Source organism: Elephantulus edwardii, unplaced genomic scaffold (genome assembly GCF_000299155.1).
Source record: "Elephantulus edwardii isolate Elephantulus edwardi_28Jun2011 unplaced genomic scaffold, EleEdw1.0 scaffold00164, whole genome shotgun sequence".
NCBI classification, from domain to species: domain Eukaryota; kingdom Metazoa; phylum Chordata; class Mammalia; order Macroscelidea; family Macroscelididae; genus Elephantulus; species Elephantulus edwardii.
In genome coordinates, this window is record NW_006399914.1 from 6,846,542 (window position 1) to 6,867,587 (window position 21,046).

Here is a 21,046-nt window from a genome sequence, read left to right on the forward strand (position 1 = left end):
AGGGTGGAGAGACAGCACAGGAGAGGAAGGCCCTCTATGAGGTGGATTGGTTCAGTGATGGGGTAATTGGGATGGATGTATCGTAGACAGTGCGATTGGCAGAGGACAGAGCAGAGCTTAGGGCTCTTGTACATAGGGTCGCTACGAGTTGCAAGCAACTCGAGGGCACATAACAACAACAACAACATTGTTGTTATGTGCCATCAAGTTGCCTGCGATTCAAAGCAACCCTACGTACAACAGCTCTGAAACTTGTCCTGTCCTGAGCCAGTCTCACTGACTCTGACACAACTACCCCTATTGCCCCATCTCATCTGGGGTCTTCCTCTCTTGTGCTTTTCCCTCTACCATTCTGAGTATGATGTCCTTCTCCAAGGATCGACGCCTCCTGGCCACAGTGTCCAAAGCATTTGAGACAGAGCTTCAAAATTCTAGCCTCCAAGGAGAAACTTGGTTTCACCCCCTCCAAGACAGACAGACCTATTTGTTTTCTTGGCAGTCGGTGGTATGCCCAAGACTCCTCTCCAGCACCATAACTCAAAGGTGTCAATTCTTCTTCTATCATCCTTAGTCATTGTCCAGACCTCTGACGCATAGCAAGTAATTGTAAAGACCACGGCCTGGATCAGGTGCACCTTAATATATAGTTTTAAAAATACAGACTTAATATATAGTTTTAAAAATACAACACTGGCCTCAGGTGATCTCCCAAAATGGTTCACTACTCACTTGACTCAGAAAATTCCACAAAATCATACAAACTAAGAGACTCAAAACTCCAAGTTCATTGTAAGAACACCCGGGAAACCGCCCAGGCCATCAAGGGTATTTGTTGCTGTTGTTGTTCAAGGGTATGCATAAAAGAAAGCCACCAATATCTGAAAGATGTCACTTTGCAAAAGCAGTGTGTACCACTCCACATTGGTGGAGTGGTAGGTGTGCCCAGGCCAAACAGTGGGTTGAACACAGAGTCAGTGACCCAAAAAGTGCACTAAGTTTTTGCTGCAATATGCTTAAAAACACAGAAAATAATGCTGACCATAAGGGTTTAGATGTTGATTCTCTAGTCACTGAGCACACCTAGGTGATCAACGTTACCAAGATGCACTACAGCACACACAGAGCTCATGGTGAGGTCAACCCCTACACGAGCGCCCCTGCCATTACTGGGATGGTCCTTACAGAAAAGGAACACATTAATCCTAAACCAGAAAAACATATTCCCCCCAAAAACGGAACAAAATGTATGGCTCTGGAGAAAATAATTCAGCATCAACTAAAATTCTATATTAGAAACTAAGTATGGGTGTAAAGGACAGGCTTTCTCAATGGGGTGCTCCATTTGATTGACTAGCGTAGGAAGACAGGAGCCTTGGTGGCACAGTGATCAAAGTGTTTCACTGCTAACTGCAAACGGTGTACTTTCTGAGTGAATCTCTTTTGAGATTAAAGGCAATTAAACCAACTGGTGAGAAGCAAAGGTGGAGGAAGCGGGATGCCACACCAAGTGAAGAGCTCAACCTCCCAGGAGCAGCTCAAGAGAGACAAGAACTTTCCAGCAGAGGCAAGAGATGAAACCCCTCCCCCTGGAGCTGCAACCCTCAGTTCTGATTCTGGCCTCCTAAATTGTGAGAAAAGAAGTTTCTGTGTAGTAAAGCCACCCACTAGTGTTATTTCTGTCACAGCAGCACTTGATAACGAGAACATTCTGCGACAAGTGGCTCTTGTTTTATTACATCTTCGTGTTCTAAAACGTATATAACATTTACCACTTTAACCATTATAAGTGGTTAACGTAGTTTAGGGCCATTAAGCACATTCGCAATATTGTGTGATTATCACCACTACCTATTTCTAGAACCTTTTCATCATCCAAAATAGAAAGTCTGTATTTATTCAACTATTTCCCATTGTCCCTTCCCAGAGTCCTTGGTAACCTATACTTGACTCTTTGTCCCTATGATTGTTTCTATTACAGCTATCTCATATAAGTGGACCACATATTTGCAATTTTGTGCCCGTATTTTATTTCATTCAGCATATTTTCAAGGTCCATCTGTGTTGTAGCATGTATAAGAATATAATCTTTTTTCATGGTTGAATAACATCCTCGAATGGTATCTTTCATCTATTATTAATGAACACTTGGGTTATTTTTACCTTTTGGCTATTGTGAATAATAATAATGGAATGAACATTGGTGTACAAAGTATCTGAGCCCTGTTTTCAATTATTTTGTGTACATACCTGGGTGTAGAGTTGTGATTCATATGGTAATGCTATATTTAACTTTTTGAGGAATCACTATTGTCCAAAATGGAGGCACCATTTTCAGTACACTTTACAAAAGGTTCTCATTTTCCCATATTATTGACAACACTTGTTTTCTGTTTTGTTGGCTGGTTCCCATTGTATTGGGTGTGATGTGTATCTTGTGGTTTTCATTTGCATTTTCAAATGACTAGTCATGTGGTGCATTTTATCAAGCGACTACCGGCACCTCTTCATTAGAGAAATGCCCTTCAAATTCTTAGCCTATTTTTTAATTAAATTGTCCTTTTGCTGTTGTGTCTTCCTTATTATTGTTGTTGTTGTTGTTATGTGCCGTCGAGTCATTTCCGACTCATAGCGGCCCTATGCACAACAGCTCTAAACCCTGCTCTATCCTGCGCTACAATGTCTTTTTTTTTTTTATAGTTGTAAAAGTAATATAGTCACAAGATCAGTGTGTAAATGAAAAACTGTGGAAGTGAAAACTACCCATGTTACAGGGCAGGGCTAGATAGGGACAAAGCTCATAGAGGGAGTGAAGCTCCCGGATCCAGATGGTCAACAGTAATTAACACTGCTGGTCAAAAGTAATAGCAACAGCATGCTTCAACACATCCCAAACAGTGGAATCAACAAGCCTCACTAGTTCTCATACTTCTCCCAGCAGGCCCTTAATCCGGGCGGGTTCCAGTGCCCTCAGCATACAGGGCTAAATCTAAACTCATTACCCAGCCTGTGTGTCTGTGCTTCCCCTTCCAAGGGCTGAATCACAAGGGCCAGGCCGGATGGGTGAGCTCAGAGGAGAGAGGGATTACGGTGTGGAAGCACCAAAGACAAGGTGAGCAGGAAAGGGGCTGAGGGCAGAAGCCTGGCCTTCCCCCTAAGAGGGCTGGATTGCTTTACAGTAACAGTTACTACAGCGAGTCTTACACAGTAATTGAAGAGAAAATGTAGAAGACAAATACAAAGAAAAAAATGAAAATAACTAATAAACTCACCATCATCAGCTATGTTGGGCTGTGTTTTCCCCCAGCATTAAATTGAAAAAGTGTTTTATATGTGTGAATGTAGAGCGGTGGTGCTCTTCTATTCTTCATGAGCCAAAAGGGCAAGTGTGTGTGTGTGTGTGTGTGTGTGTGTGTGTGTGTGTGTATTCATGTTGCAACCCTGGTAGTGTAATGTGTAATATTGTCTTGTAGCCTTGGAAACCCAATGTCGGGGTGCTATGACCCAGAGCTCATTCGATGGCAGTGAGTTTGAGTTTTGGTCTATATTCATATGGAAGTGTCTATGTATGTATATAAGTATACAGTAAAAGTGGAATCATGGATTATCAAGCTTTCTTTGTTGTTGTTGTTATCTGCTGTTGAGTCACTTGTGGCTCATAGCAACCCTATGTATGACAGCCCTAAATCTTGCTCTATATCCTGTGCCAATCATATTGTCTGACATAATACCCCTATTACAGTAGTCACTGAATCAATCCATCTCATAGAGAGTCTTCCTCCCTTGTGCTGTTCCTCCACCCTCCTAAGCATGATGCTCCTCTTCAAGGACTGATCCCTACTTGCAACATGTCCAAAGTATATAAGACAGAGCTTCAGAATCCCTGCCTCCAAGGAGTAGTGCGGTATGACCCTCTCCAAGGACAAACCTGTTTGTTCTCCTAACAGTCCAAGGTATATTCAATACTCTTCTCCAGCACCACAGCTCGAAGGCATCAATTCTCCTTTTATCATCTCTAGGCATCATCCAGCTTTCTGATGCATAGCAAGTAACTGCAAAGACTATGGCCTGGATCAGGCGCACCTTAGTCTCCAGACTGACATCATTGCTCTTCAGTACTTTGGCGAGGTCTCTGACAGCAGACTTACCCAATGAAATTCATCTTTGCTTTCTTTATGTAATATCATAATATGAAAATATCTCTACATTATTAGTCATTTCCCTTAAGAGCTGAATAACATTCCCCTTTGTAGAAATGTTATCATATATTTTATTATTTAAAAAATTGAATGACTATTTATTTATGACATTGGATATATAGGTTATTTTCTTTCTTTTTTCCCCTTTTTGTATGTGCTAGTTTTAAATAAGTGGTGGCCTTAGACGGTAAGAAGTTGAACTGCCAATGCAAAGGCAGGCCACTGGAACCCAGCTTTGAGGGAGAAAGATGGACAGTCTTCCAATTTACAGCCTCGGAAAACTCACTGGAGGGTCAGCTGTGAGTTGGTTACAACTCAACAGCAATGAGTTTGAATTTTATTTTTTTAAATTTTGTATTTATAATTATTTATTCATTGCAAATCCCTTCCCCCCTTTAATATAAAAATGTTATTTTATACTGGTTTCCTTTAAAAATTCATATACATTGTTTTTCACTGGATCAAGTGAAAGTCTGTAACTTATATTATGATTTGTGGTAATTTAATCCCTCTGAATTTGTTCCTTCATCTGTAAATTGGAAATAATACTTGCTTTATTTATGCTGAAGTATTTCAAAGAGGCCATGTGTGTGGAACACGTCCTTGATCATTTGTTTGTATGACTCAGTGGCTGGCGAGGAGGCCTAAGGGAAAGATAATGGGCTTGGTTGGCTGGTGGAGGTGTTTCTGGAGAGCCAGAAGGAGAAACCTAGAGGCCTGTGGGAAGGGAGGCTTCTTGCTCAGAAGAGAGGGCTGGACTAGACACATAGGTTTAGGAATCTTCAGCTTTGTACCTTAATAACAATGGAAAGCCTTTTCCAAAAGCAAGCACGTTGTCAGAAAGGAACAAGGCCAAAGGCTGATCTTGGGGGAAGTAAGTAGAAAAATAAATACATATTAATGAGGAGGAGAAACTGTAGGAGGATATAGAAAATCAGGGTTATAAACAGAAAAGTCAAAAGCATTAAAAAAAAAAAGCAAGGATATTCAGGTTTAATTTCCACTCGATGCTCCTCTGGGCTTTCTAAAGCATAACCTTGTATAAACTTAGCTCTGACAGTCATGTTTGTCTGAGACGCAATAAGTGAATCATGAATTTAAATCCTAAGGGTAGAGAGGTCTAATTGAGATGGACCAATGGTCTCTGTTATAATACTAAAGAAATGAAAACAATTTAAAAAACTTGATAGCTATTTAATCTCAACTGTCAGTCTAAAGATTAATTGTGTGCCTGATTCAAGCCATGGCCTTCTTAATTACATGCTATGCATCTAAGAGGTGGACAATGACTAGGGATGACAGAAGAGCAATCACTGCCTTTGAGTTGTTCTGCTGGAGAAGAGTATTGAACATGCCATGGTCTGCCAAAAGAATAAATACGTCTCTTCTGGAGAGAATGAGGATGCAAGCATTTTGAAGCTTTGTCTGACATACTTTGGGCATGTGGCCAGAAAGGATCATCAATCCTTGGAGAGGGGGGCATCATGCTTGGAAGGGTGGAGGTCAGCATAGGAGAGGAAGACCCTAGAAGAGATTGAATGACACAGTGTTTGTGGCAATGGGGCAGGTGTGTCAGAGACAGTGAGAATGGTTCAAGATAGGGCAGGGTTCAGAGTTATTTTTCACAGGGTAAGTATGAGTCATAGTTGACTAGACAGCACATAACAACAACAAATTAACCCCTGCGATTGTCATGGGCCTCTTGAAACCTACTGTTATGGATTGAATTATGCCCTCCCAAATATGAAAAGAAAGTCCAAGCTTCTCATAGATATTGGCTGAAGGCAAAATGTACCAGAGGAATGTCTGTGTTTCATTGACTATAAAGGCATTTGATTGTGTGGATGACAACAGACTGTGGCTAACCATAAGGAGAACGGGAATCCCAGAATACCTGACTGTGCTTATGCAAAATCTATACTTAGATCAACAAGCCGTCATCAGAACAGAGTAAGGAAATGCTTCATGGCTCAAAATTAGGAAAGGCGTGTGTCCGAGTTGTGTCCTGTATCCACACCTTTTCAATCTACATGCAGAACAGACCAATTGGGATGCTGGACTTTATGAGAAGGAATGTGGCTTCATCAACAACCTGCCTTATGCAGATAACACTACCTTGATTGTTCAAACTGTGGAGGGCTTGAAGCATTTGCTGCAGAAGGTCAAGAACTACAGCTTTCAATATGGATTGAAGCTCAACATCAAGAAAACAAAGATTCTCACCACTGGGCCTATTGGTAGCACCATGACAGATGGAAAAGAGGTTGAGACTGTTAACAATTTCAGCTTGCTCAGCTTGCTCCACAATCAACACTTTTGGCATCAGTAGTCAGGAAACAAAAAGTTGAATTGCATCAGGAAAATCTGCTGTCCTCTCCAAAGTGCTAAAGAGCAAGGATGTCAGTCTAGAGACTAAGGCATGCCTAATCTATGCAAAAGTCTTTGCAATTACTTGGTATGCTTCAGAGAGCTGGACAATGACCAAAGATGACAGAAGAAGAATTGATGTCTTTGAGCTGTGGTGCTGGAGAAGAGTATTGAACATACCATGGACTGCCAAGAGAACAAACAAGTCTGTCCAGGAGAGAGTGAAACCAAGCTGCTCCCTGGAGGCAAGGATTTTGAATCTGTGTCTGATATATTTTGGACATGTGGCCAGGAGAGACCAGTTCTTGGAGAAGAGCATCATGCTTGGCAGGGTGGAGGGACAATGAAAGCAAAGAAGATCCTGGATGAGATGGATTGACACAATGACTGGTAAAGGGGGTAGGTGTGTCAGAGCATGAGGCTGGCTCAGGTTTGAACAGGGTTCAGAGTTATCATGCATAGGGTCGCTATGTGGTTGTTGTTATGTGCCGTTGAGTCGCTTGCGACTCATAGTGGCCCTATATACAACAGCCCTAAACTCTGCTCTGTCCTGTGCTAATCGCACTGTCTCTGACACTCCCATCCCGATTATCCCAGTCACTGAATCAATTAACCTCATAGAGGGCCTTCCCCTCCTGCGCTGTCCCTCCCAAGCATGATGTCCTTCTCCAAGGACTGGTCTCTCCTCATAACATGTCCAAAGTATGTTAGACGGATCCTCAGAATCCTTGCCTCCAAGGAGCCAGGGTCACTATACGTAGGAGTAATTCACTGGCACATAACAACAAAAACAACAATATAATGTAGAAATTGTGTAATGAACTTTCATGATCTGGTAAACCATAGCTGTAGAAGGATTAAGGGTAGATTGCAGCACTCCTTAATACCATCATAGCCTGGATGTAATGTCAAATAAAATCTCCCTAGGGTGCAGCCTGTATCACCAAGAGATGAAAGGAGACGAAAGTTAACTATTAAGAGGGGACCCCAGTAACACCAAGAAATAATCATTAGGAGTAGACTGCACTCTTTCGGGCTCAGGTCCCTGTACTAGGAATCTCCCTGACATCACGGAAGGACAGATAGGACACATGGAAATCTCTAAGAATGCTGGAGCTACAGATGCTGAAGGAAAACAAGGATCTTCCTCCAGAAGTGATAGAGAGAGGGGGAATCTTAATCAAGTGCTAGAAACCTGAAGGTGGACTTCTAGCTTCATAATTAGAAAGAAAGGGATCTATTTGTTAAAGCCACTCACTTGTAGTATCACTGTCACAGCAGCACCAGATAATAAAGACATGTTGCAACTGTCTCTCAAATATTAAATAAACTTAAAAAAGGTAATAATATAATCTGAGAATTCAGTGCAAAGCTTTCCTGAGAAAGGGTGTGAGCTGGACTCAGGCGTGGTCTGAGCTCTGGGCAAAACACTGAGGAGCAGCAGAGAAGCTCAGAAGAGGAGAAGTAGGTGAACGGAGTGCACAGGCAGAACAGTCAACAGCATCTCAAGGAAAAAGAGCTGGGACCTTCTGACATGGATACACAATCCCACTGCCATCAAGTCAATTCCAGCTCAAGGAAACCTGCAGGTCAGAGAAAAGTTACTCCTATAGACTTTCCAAGGCAGTGAATCTTCATGGAAATGGAAGATTGCCTTGTCTTTCATCAGCAAAGTGACTGATTGGTTCAAACCATTGACCTTTTGGTTGCCAGCTGAGCTCTTAAGACCATTGTGTCACCAAAGCTCCTTCTAGATGCACAGTAGCATTCAATAAGGTAGACAGACCCTATAATTATTATTATTGTTATACAATTTGAGGAAGGAATGGAGAGAAGCTGGCTTCCTCTTCTAGTTCTGATACTGCTTGGCAGAACATTTTAAGTACACTCTGGTAAATGGTTCAGAAGGGGTGAGAAGGTTCCTGCTTGCTTGTAAAACTCAAGTCAGAGCCATTCACAGCGGAGTTTTCAGAAGCAGTTAATTATACTGGAGGAGACTGCTCATCTTTCTCCCGCAGAGCAGCTGGTGGATTTAAACCGTGTGCCTTTGGGTTGGCAGTGTAACTCCTTACCATTAAACCAGCAGAGCTAGTGCTTAATAATGAGTAGCAATTATCATTATTATTTTAAATATAAAATAGCATTTCATTCTGTATCTACGGAGCTCCCGTGGTGTAGTCTGGAGGGGAATGCACTGCTAAGCTAAGATTACATGCCTCCAGTGGTTGAAACCCACCAGAGGTTCTGCAGGGTGGGGTGGGCAAGATAGCCAATCTTCTCCCTGGGCAGCCTGTGAAAACTGGTTAGCGGGTCAGGTCTGAGTCAGTTCTCACAATAATGAGGGTTTGTTGTTTGGATGGTTCTGGGTTTTGTTTTTTTGTTGGGTTTTGGTTTTTTTTTTAAAATGTATTTGTTGACATATATTCACATAAATCCAGGGCTGGACAAAGAGCATCCTTGCTGTTTTGAATCTTTTATCTTATATAGTATTTGCTACAACATCTTACATTCTAGCTTCTCTCACCCTGTAACCCCACCCTACGCCCAGCTCCCTCCCCCTGGCTTTCTCATTCTTACTCCAAAAGAAATCAAGGAATCAGGACTCAGATGTGGTCTGGTGGGGATGGGGCCACTGCAGAGGCCTGCCCTGCAGACAGCCCTCCACTCTGAATCCCTCCCACACTCTGTAGAAACATTTCACCTTCCCAGCATAACCCACAGGCCCCAAATCAGGAACGTGGGATGTGTGACCAGCAACAGCTTTTACAGAATTTCCTCCCTCATATGAAACTGGATGCCTCCACTACAAAAATATAAACCAGTAGTCTCTACAAAGCTACTTATCGCTAAAATACTTCCTTTCAGGGGCTAAGAACAGTTTCACAGAAAGCATGCTTTACTTTTTAAAAACAGAATCTAGAAGCCAGTGGCTACCCCAGTGGGATTTTTTTTTTAAAAAGCCCATTTATAGCAGTCTTTGGATACAATCAATGTGTCTCCTTCCCCCCCCCCCCCTTTTAGAGAACTACATGACAAAATACTGGTTTCTATTAGGGTGTGTCTGGCACTTTCTGTGCCGCCAAACCGTGCATTTTTATAGTCTGCACACTGAAAGATTTTCCATGAAGAGCCTCAAATTTATTCCTAGGCAATGATGATTAGAAACCCAATACGAACATGAAAATTGTTCTAAAACAGCCTCACACTTTGGCCACTCAGTTGCCTAAAAAAAGCATTTCTGACATAGAAAATACTTCTTTTCAAGCATGCATTAATATGTTTGTGTGTGTGGTGGGGTGGGGGGGCTGAATGGGGGAGATAGGAGGGTGGCTATTCACTTTCATGTATTTCCATGCATTGGGCTACTACAGCCAATAAAACTGAGTTTTAAAATTCTTCTTCTTTTCACTTTTGTACTTCTCCAGAATACAGCCCAAACACCCACCTACACAGGCATTTTACATACAGTTGGAAGCCAAGTGGCTAAAAAGCAAAACAAAATTATTTAATAGTGTCTTTCCAAAGAGATTTATATATGAATTTAAACAGGAGCCAATGATAATTCTGGAGAAAAAAGAAAACCAGTTAGAGAAAACTGCTAATGGCAAGTGTGACTATGATTTCTTCTTACTGACAAACGGGAAAGCAAGAGCCATGTTTTTTTCAAGAGCAAGATCACGCAGGAAATAGAGCTGGTAGGTATACAACTCATACACATTCTCCATCTCCAGAAACATCCGTGTTGGCTACAACTCCAACAGTGGCATCCAACTGTCTGTTATGAGTAAAGCAAGCCTCTTCTCCCATCAGCTCGTTTGTTTTCGTTTTCTTTTTCTCATCCGTTCTTTAGAGTCTTGTGTGTAGCAGCTAGGCTCTCAAAGGCTCCGAGCCTTTCCACCTCCTCTGCTTCTCCTTGGCTGGCTGATGCCCTCTTTCCTCTCCAGCTGAATCCTCTGTCACGAAATCTTCCCTCCAGAGTTCCAGACCACCAGCTCCAAATCCTAGATACGAGGGGAAGGCCCTCGATGAGGTGGATTGATTCAGTGACTGGGGTAATTGGGATGGGAGTGTCAGAGACAGTGCGGTTGGCACAGGACAGAGCAGAGTTTAGGGCTGTTGTACACAGTGTCACTATGAGTCGCAAGCGACTCGATGGCACATAACAACAACAACAACAACAACAATGCTCTGGTGGCATATTCCATAGGGAGCTGTGCTGTTAACCCAAAGGGCATACTTCACTGGCAGCTCAAATCCATCAGCAAGTCCTCTGGAGAAAGATGGTTCATCTCTCTCATGTGATTAACTGTCTTAGGAGTTCAGAGTGAACAGTAATGAGAGAGCGAGTGATGCCATTCCAAATGCAGTCTGAGTTTTGGGTGGATGTTTTCTCTCCCCAGAAGTGTTCCAAGTCTCTTCAGGTCAAGACCACATGTAATTCCATTTCTGCATATTGTCATAGTACCTAGCATGGCTGAGCACAAAAGAGATGATGGACCGTATCTACTAGATCATGAGGACTTAAGAGTTGAGTGCAGAGTTACAAAGACTACATCAAAAGGCTAATTTAATCTGGCAGTCCAAACCAGCTTGAAAAGTTCTAGGTAAAATGTATAACTCAAAACTACCCCCTGAGCTCAGGGCCCCAGTCCCTGACAGAACATCCCTATGGAACTTGGAGGTGCCCAGTGGGGCATGCTGTGACATACTGCCCATACTGTCGTTTAGCTAAAAGGGGCTTATTCCATCCACTGTTGAGAGTAGCAGACAGCTTTCTGCTAAAGGGAACAGCTTCCCTCAAGGTCACAGGCCATTCTCTGACTGATTTCTTTCAAACCTCAACTCAGACTCATCACAATTGGGTCGAACCGACTCAGCTGCTCCCCCAGTGGATTTTCAGGCTGTAAATCACCCAGGAAGTGACTACCTTCCTTTCTCTTGAGGTGGATCTGAACAGCCTTCAGATTAGTGGTGTTAACTCCCTAAAGACTAGACCACCAGTGCTCCCTTAGGGGCATGTAAACTGGACCTATTTCAGAAAGACAGTTCTAAAGACCATCTCATGTCAGAGCTCTCTGTGGGTCCTGCTGGGCTGTGGTTGGATCTGCTACACAGGTCCGTGTCTCTCTGCCCAATTTGGCTTCCTTTTCTTCCCTTCCCCAAATGTCAATTCCAAGAGCAACTGGTGTCTGAGGGAGTCAACCTATAACTTCATCTATTCATCCTTTTTCCTTTTCCCTTTCCTTCCCTTTCCCATCCATCCTTCCACCCTTCCATCATCTATCAAACAATCCACTATTGTGCTTAAGGTGCATGGGTTATATTGAGGGGAGGTAATGCAGATGAAAAAGACCTAGTCTTTGCTCTTTAGAAGCTAACAGGTATCTGAGACATGTACAAGAACCACGATAAAATAAATAGTAGAAGAAGACTGTTGTCAAGGAATAACATGGCACAGAGAAGCAGGATATAGTCCTAATGGGACTTCCTATTTTGGCTTAGTCTGTGGCCATTGGACTACACAAGTTATTTCCTTGACAGGATTAAAGTCCTGGAGGACAGGACAGACTACGTCCTTATCTCTCTATTCCAATACTACCACAAAACCCCAGGCACCATGAAAAAAAAATAATCTCAAAACTATCCTCAGTTAAAGAAAAACATCATCAAAGGAGGGTTCTGCCAGTTCTCACTTAAACAGGTTTCTGGCTACAGGTATGGCCTTTTAGTACAAAGTTCTCAGGAGGTCCCTCAAGATGCTCATTCATTTACGATGCTCATAAAATCTCAGGAAAATGAAAATGGATGAGACAAGGTTCTTGCTCTCAAAGCGGCTACAACTCACTATGTGGACCAGGCAGACACCCACGGAAAGTCCAAAAAACAGGAACCAGAGGTGGGAATATGAATAACAGCCAAGTGACATGTGACCCCCAGTGGTGCCTGCCGTCAGTCACCAGCCCATCAGTCTGTCAGTTGACAGTCTACAGAGCAGCCTCTGCCTGTCTGTGGGGGCTAGGAGCAAAACAATGAACATCAACAAATCCCAACCTAACAAGTCTCCTGAGCCAATGTCCTGGCAGGGTTTCTGATTAAAGGAGACAAGAGCCTTTGGCCAAAAAAATCACCAAGAAGTGTTGGAAGGAAAGGAAGTCAAGAATCCGGTGCTGGGGGGCATGTGCCAGGCCCAGCGAGATACCCCCTGCCTCTCCTGCTGGCAGGGAATCTTCCCTTGGCTCTTCTGCCCTCACTAGAGGTAAAAGGCTGTGGTATCCTACTCGTCCTCTCTCTGCACTGCTTTCGTACAATCTGTTAGCAACTTCTGTTGTTTGTTTCTGGGAAAGGCCACTGGAAGCCTTCCTCTCCAGCTGGTCTGAAGGTTAACCCCCTCTGACAGCATGACCAAACCTGGTGCTGAGGCCCCAAATACAAGTAACCCCTTTGCAAGAGCCCTGTCTTCTGAAACAACTTTTATCTAGTCACATCTCTGTTCAATAGTCACCACAAACATCAAGTCTTTAAGACCTGGATAGCATTCACCACCCTTACCCTGACTCATAAAGCTTTGGTGGCCTGATGGTATGAAACTGTGCTACAATCCTGAAGGTATGTGGTTTGAATTCACTCAGCTGCTCCGCAGGAGAAGGACGGCATCTCTTCCCATGTGATTAACTACTTGTACACATTAACTCAATGGTACACAACAATGACAACACTGACCCAGGGAGCTCTGGTGGGGCAACAGTTAAATACTTTAGCTGATAACTGAAAAGGTTGACAGTTCAAACTCACTCAGAGGCTCCATGGGACAAGGAGCTGACGATCTGCTCCCGCAAAGATTATAGCCAAACTTTACAGGACATTTCTATTCTGTCACCCTGGGTGGCTGAGAGCTGAAGCTGACCTGATAGCATCTATCTGCACCCCTACTGCCCCAGGCAACAGCGGTGGTTTAGTGGCAGGATTCTTGCCTTCCATGTGGAGGTGTGGGTTGATTCCTGGACAAAGCACTGTAAGTACAGCCACCACCTGTTTGTCAGTGGAGATTAGAGGTTTGACAGGATACTGAATGGGTTTCGGCACAGCTTCTGGACTAAAATGAAATAGGCAGAAAGACTTGAGAATCTACTTCTGAAAAACCTATGGGTCACAACAGTCCACCTGCAACAGATCATGGGGACAGTGTAGGACTGGGCAATGTTTCTTCCACTGGGCATGAGGTGGCAGTGAGTTTCAGGGGCCTATTTGATGGCACAAAAATCAGGGAGGTGACTAGAGTATTTTTAATATACTGGGAAGAAATGAGAATATAACTAAGATAGTGGTATTACTGATTCATGATGACCCCATGCATAAATAGAAGCAGCTCTCTCACCTTCCCTCTCACCACTATCCCCTTGTGGTGTTGGTCTAAAAGTTGAATTATTTTTTTAAGCCATTTGTCAGCTACCTTAACTGCAGACAAAAGGTCTTGTAAATCACCAACAGCTGTGGGACTAGCATATGTAAAAGAGAGCTTCCCACACTAAGTGGCAAGATGTGAGGCAGCAAGATCTAAAGCGAACAAGGCTTGTGGTGATAACACCCTGGTAAGAGCAAGACCCTGCTGGTGGAGAGACTGTGGCATTGCTGTGGCAAGGTGTGGCCTGAGGCTTCTTGCATTTGTGCTGGCCACAGTTAAAGGTTTGGCTGTTCTCGAAGGATGTTTAAAGGAGAAGCTGACTTACAACTGCTCTGAGGCAAACCTTGCTGTTTGATTTGGATTTGACTGCTGAACTGAAACCAGAGCCTGAACTTATTGAGGAATTGTGCCCTAGTACTGTTGGGCTAAAGCCTGGACTTTTATTGTGAGATATTCTTTGCCTCCCCAGTTAATTTCCCTAATAAATCCCATTGCTGGTACTCTGTGAGTCTGTGAGTAAGCAATGAATAAATGAACCTCTGCTGCTGGGGCCCTATAGATACCATGGGGCTGGACCCAAGACTCTTAATATGTTTTCTGTTCCGGGGCAGTGAGGGGTTTTGCTAGTCTTACTCCCTCTGGCCCTTTCACAGAAATGCTCATGGCCCTGTGCCCCAGTGTCCCATTTTCTCCTATTTAGACACTCCTTAATCAGGAGCCAGTGATAGCTAACAATAATAGTAACAAGTATTAGGGACTAGGTTGTTTATAAGGTACCTTACCAGTTTTCTGGGCTAGGTAGTATAAAAACCCCATTTCTACAGATCAAGAAATGAGGCAAAAAGAAGCTAAATAACTTGCTCAAGTTCATATAGCTTACCAGTGGATATGAAGCCAGCTGAACTCCAGACACTCTACTCCTGTGCCAATTAGTTTACATAGTAAGCATGGTTGTTGTTGTTGTTGTTATGTGCTGTAGAATCACTTGCGACTCAGAGACCCTATGTACAACAGCCCTAAACTCTGCTCTGTCCTGTGCCAATCGCACTGCCTCCAACACACCCATCCCTATTACCCCAGTCACTGAATCAATCCACCTCATTGAGGGCCTTCCTCTCCTGCGCCGTCCCTCCACCCTCCCAAGCATGATGTCCCTCTCCAAGGACTGGTCGCTCCTTACAACATGACCAAAGTACGTTAGATGAAGCCTCAGAATCCATGCCTCCAAGGAGCAACCTGGTTTAACCCTCTTCAGAATGAATCCCTTTGTTTTCTTAGCAGTCCATGGTACCCTCAATACTCTTCTCCAGCACCAAAGCTCAAAGGCATCAATTATCCTTCTATCCTCCCTGGTCATTGTCCAACTCTCTGATGCATAACAACTGATTGCAAAGACCATGGCCTGTATCAGACACACCTTAGTCTCCAGAGAGACACCATTGTTCTTCAGTACTTTGGAAGGGTCCCTAACAGCAGACTTTCCCATGGCAATGGACCTTTTAATTTCCTGGCTGCTGGTGCTAAAAGTGTTGACTGTGGAGCCAAGCAGACTAAAGCTGTGAAAAATCTCAATCTCTTCACCATCCATCCTGATGCTACCAATTGATTCAGTGGTGAGAATCTCTGTCTTCTTAATATTGAACCTCAATCCATATTGAAGGGTGCAGTCCTTGACCCTCTGCAGCAAGCACTTCAGGTCTTCCTCAGTTTAAGCAAGCAGGGTTGTGTCATCTGCATAACACAGTTTATTGATAGATCTTCCACCAATCCTGATGCCATATTTCTCTCATAGAGCCCAGCCTCCCAGATAATCTGTTCTGCATACAGTTTGAAAAGGTATGGAGACAGGACACATCCTTGGTATGGTAGGTACCAATAAACTCTTGCAAAGGGAGGGCCCTCTTATCTCCCACAGTGCCCCAAATTCTGATATTACACTCTCTCTGTTAAGGTAGGGTGCTCTGGTAGCGGTGTTTCTCTGATGGTTCAAATTAATCAGTTACTCTGCATGAGAAAGATGGGCAATCTCCTTCTTTGCAATATACAGCCTTGAAGAAGAATTAGTGCCTTTGAACTGTGATGTTGGAGAGGAGTGCTGAATATCTTGCAGAAAGTGCAGCCAGAATGCTCCTTGGAGGCAAAGATGGCAAAGCTTTGTCTCATACTTAGGGCATGTTGCTAGGAGAGGTTATTCCTTGAAGAGGCATATCATACTTGGAGAAGTGGACGGTCAGCAAAGAAGAGAAAGGCTTTCAAAGAAATGGAGTGAAAACGACTGCAGCAATGGGCTCAAGTGTGTCAGAGATGATGAGAATGGCACAGGATAGGACAGAGTTCAGATCTGTTGTTCATAGGGTTGCTATGAATCATCCTTGACTCGACAGCACCTAACAACAAAAACCCATTGGAAGGTCTGCAATGAGTTGGTTTCAACTCAATGGCAATGAAGTTTTCAAAGTTAAGCTAGGGTATTAGCTGCAGATAAAGTTGTTGTCAAGTGTGGACATTACCTGCATTAGGTCACTGACTCTTGGACAAAGACTAGTTGGCATGAGCTACAGAAGCAGCAGCAGCTGGTGATTAAAAGGAAGGTGGGAGAGAGTTGGAACAAAGCTATTTCCAGTTGTGCATGGGGATGCCATGAACCAGTGGCTAACACCACCACTAATCTAACTTTATTCTTATTTTCTCCTAGTATATACTAGATATTTGAGTCAACTCACTTGTAATTTGTGCCTTTGCTCAAGCTGTGTCTGACTCCTCCAAAGCTTTTATTCTTCTTGGCCGTACATTGACTCCTACCCATTCCCTGCCACGGGCCATGTCTAGGACCTGGGAGAGAATAGGGCTGAAGGGTAAGGCCAGCAGTCCTCTGCTTTCACTGTCCTTCACATTTCTGAAGACTTCCCTATCACACACTGACTCTGAGATAGACAGACTTTTCTGTAGCACCTGCTCAGCTGCACGGGTGTTGCCCCATCAGCCCAAGTGCCCTGGACCATCTAGCTGTAGATGTAAGTAGCTTGTCTTCACTCTCCACTGGATAGACTGTCTCAGTCTCCAAGTCAGGAAGGGGGTAAGGCAGACAATGTCTATTCCCCTGCAGCTTCTGAGGAAAGACTCTCAATCAGGCATGAGTTAATAAAACAAACCCTAAAATTTCTGACAGAGGGATGGTAGGTTTGCCAGACGAGTGGCTGCCAATCTGGGTTTCTGGAATGAATCCAGTGTTCTATAGATTTAAAAACCCTGACTCCTTACTAATCTTAGAAGGCACAAAAACCTCCAGAAAGCTCTAGAGAAGAGCTGCAGGCAGAGAAGGACACGGAAACAGTATCCTGTGTTTCCTTGAACACCAGATAACACAACAAACTCTCAAAATCATCCCCATCTGGATGGATGCTGGATGGGCTTCAGCGGGGATGTAGCAGTGTTTTCCCACAGAAGATCATCACAGTGCACAGTGGGGACATCTTTTTAAAAGTCTCCTGAGAGGAGGGTCCAGTGGAGAGTGAGTGTACCACAGAGATCTCCTCACTCTCCTGCTCTGATCCGTGGCTACTGAGGTGACTGTGCTTGGCAGGAGAGGAGGGGAGGCACCCTCTGTGCCTTCTGATTCCTACCGAGAAAAATAATCACCAGTGTGGGGAGTGGAAGAAGGGGAATTGCCCATTCCATCTGCAGCGGCATGAGAAAGGGGGGGTCTCTCTCACCTCCAGGTTAGAAGGTGGACTGAGTAAGGAATTCCTGCTGTTGACAACTTTCTCTGAGCTGTAGATGGGGGAGTGCAAGCAGCAGGTTTGAATGTCTCCATTTTCACGCCTTGAGCTGAAGGATGGATGTGGGTGGGAAGAGGTAAAAAGCAAAAAAAAAAAAACAAAAAAAAAAACCCACAAAAAACCCAAAACACACAAGAGAAAAGTGAAAAGAAGAAAATGCTAAACAAATCACTGTAGGAAATATTTTTTTTTTTCTCCTGTGATAATACTCTCATCACTATCAGTCCAAATCAACTCATAGCTGATCCTCCAACATGCTATCAATGATCCAGGAAGAGACATCCGTCTTTCTCTTGTGAAGCCTCTAGAGGATCTGAACCACTAGAGATGCTCAGTCTATAACTCAGAGTCCAACTCCTTACAGACTACATACCACTAGAACTCCCTAATGAGATAATAAGGACAATCTAATTATGTTCCTTAATGCGATAATAAGAACAATCTAAACCTAGTTACACATGCCTGATAAGTGGCTGTATACAAAGTACTTGGAGTGTGTCTTTTAGTAATGCTCTGATAATAATTTATTATCAGGTGATAATAAAAATAACAGCCACTGTTTACTGATCATTACTGTATGCCAAAACAAACCAAAAAACCCTTAGACTCCCTGTCATCAAGTCAGATCCCAGCCACAGCGACCCCCCCCCCATCAGTTTAAGGTGGTAAATGATAAAGGGAGGAGGCTATCTATCTTTCTCCCTGACAACCACTGATGGATTCAAACCATTTGAGACTCAAGGCCTTTGGGTTGGCAGTGCCACTCACTACAGGCTATGCCACCAGAAGAACATTCTGCGTGTGTTACTCTATTTAATCTTGCCAACTTCTGGTGATAGTACTATTATCCCTATTTTGCGGAGCAGACAGCTAAGAACTGGAGAGCTTAAGTAACTTGCCTTTCAAATGGAGACTGAAACCTAGGTCTGTGCAATTCCAGAGTCCAATCTTAACTATAACTTGGCTTTTTCCCAGGTCGGGAAGGGAAAGGTGTTGAGGACACAACCCTTACACATCATCTGCTTTGGAGACAGGTACATGCAGACACACTCAGATAATTCAACAGGTCCCACTCATCTTGTGTCTTGATCACAAACCTATCCTCAACTCAGCCTGCACTGATTCAAGTTCTCAGATGAGTAAGTTTCCCAAAAGAACAAAGGTCAAACCCCACTGGATAACATACCTGTCATTTAACCTGGATCTGAAGCTGCAGCAAGGGTTCCTTTTGACAAGATGCGGCCATGGAAGTAAGGCAAAGAATTAGCATCCTGATTTGAAGCTTTGTCATAAAGAATACTCTGCGTGAGACTGAATGCCATTTAGCAGAATGGTTTGTGACATTAAAATAAATGTTCAACTTGTGAGATTCAAGCCCACGAAGAAAGGAAAAGTGACTCCAGGAAACAGTAAGGTACAAATGGTGACAGCTCACAAGAGCTGGCTGCCCTATTTCTCATCTGTCCCATCAAACACTGGCTGGTGGCCCTGCAGCGGCCAGTTCACACAGCTCAAGGGAGCATATAAAGGATATTCCCTGCTGGGAAAGGTACTGAGACAAGGTGCCAAAGCACTGAAGCTGTTTCTTTTCTCCTTCCACCGAGTACGAACTATTCTAGACTTCTCCTTCCTCCCTCTCTCCTCATCCTTCTCTAAGCCTCATAATCCTCTTCTCAATGAACCTTCACAGAGGGAAGGAGGTTGGGGGTAGCGGGAGCATGAAGAAAGCTGGTTTCTGGGATCTGGACAGAGTAAAGGTCAATACCAAGGTCCTCTTCCTCTTGAGCTTTGGATATAGACTACTTAGCTATACTCCAGAACGTTTAAGAAATAAGAGACCTATAAACCACATGCCTCAAGTCACAGCAGCATACAGGCTCACATTTATGAATTAAAGTGATGCAAAGCAGGTGGCCCTTGGTGCACACACAGGAATCCTCACACACAGGCATCTTGGGATGCCACCTTCCCTTTCCACCCACATCTGTAGACCTCTGATGCCCTGTGAACAGGCAGCAGAAAGGCAGTCCTCACACACCTTGTTTATTCCCTGACTGTGAGAGGTGGGCAAGCCCCTTAACCTCTCTGACCTCTTGAGAAATGGAACCATAACTGCTTCTCTAGGTGAGGTGAGAATGAAGAGGACATACTGTAAGGAGGGTCTTTGGCCAAGAGCCTACTTTCATGGCCAGGGGTGAGGTGCCTCCTGTCACTTGACACCCTCCTCCAGGAAGCCTGAGGACCACTCTGGGGTTTCAGGTCTGTACCAGGAGGCTCCAGCAGGCCGGTCACAGGTCTGTGACCCATAGCTAGTCTGCCTCGTGCTGGAGTCGTTGGCATGTAAGGAATGCGAACTGGACCCAGGGGTGGGGGGCTGAGGCCATGATGGGCCGCTGGGGGGTGACAAAAACCGGCGGCAAGTCGACCAAGGCAGTGGGTGGCTTCCTCCTGTTGCTCAGTATCAGGGAGAGGCGGGGGGGGACCTTCTTCTTTTTTTTTTTTTTTTCCTAAGTAAGCATCCACCCACTGCTTCGATAACTATCGATTGTGAAAAGCTGGCGGCACCTCTTAAAGGCGAACCTCGGCTTCCTTACGTCCCCAAGTCTGCATACAGGTCTGCTCTCAACTAGACGACTGGAGAGTGACGGGCGAGCGCCCCTTCACTGACTCGCCTAACAGCCTTGGGAACTAGAACTCTGAGCTTTGGTGTGACACCTTGCCCGTCCACTCCCAGAGGCCCTTCCTTCCCAGAGGCCTGTCACACCCTGGGACCCGTATCCGATCACCTGCTCTGGAGCGTGCTCCATCGCCCCAGGTCGGGAGACTCACTCACCACTCTGAAAGTTCTTTCAAAAGGCAGATGTGTTGCAACCCTCGCTGCTGCAGACTACAGGACGTGGATTTTCCGAATCCGTCCCCGCCCCCATCCAGCCTGGGGGGGGACCCAGCCTGTGCCTTTGCCAAGACACCAGGCTGCACCTCCTCTCCCTCCCTCGCACCTAAGTGCGAAGGGACAAGGTGGGACCTAAAGCAAACTCAGAGCGCAGAGCAGCCCCCCAGACCCTGTCTGGGGAGGATCGGCTTCCCTCCTGACAGTTTGGAGAAATACTCGTGATTTCCAGCCCTAGCCTCTCCTCCCTGGCCCCAGCTCTCCCGTCTGGGCAGCGGCGGCCCCTCAGTACCTGCGGCGGTCACGGGCTCGCCCTCGCTCTGTTCGCCCGAATCCGAATCCATGCTGCGGACTGGTGGCCGTGCGCCCTCCGCCGCTCGGCGTCCCAGCTTGGGCTCGGCGGTGCGCTCCG

The 21,046-nt window shown here is 44.6% G+C and overlaps 1 protein-coding gene across 1 annotated transcript in view; it reads right to left on the reverse strand.

Annotated features, from left to right (window-relative positions):
- Positions 1–20,994, reverse strand: part of TNFAIP8L3 (tumor necrosis factor, alpha-induced protein 8-like 3) — a 62,875-nt gene extending 41,881 nt beyond the window's left edge. The window contains exon 1 of the mRNA XM_006895333.1: positions 20,927–20,994. Coding sequence (XP_006895395.1) covers positions 20,927–20,978 — 52 coding nt within the window. The 5' untranslated portion in view covers positions 20,979–20,994. The remainder of the gene's footprint in view (positions 1–20,926) is intronic.
- Between the last annotated feature and the right edge of the window lie 52 nt (positions 20,995–21,046).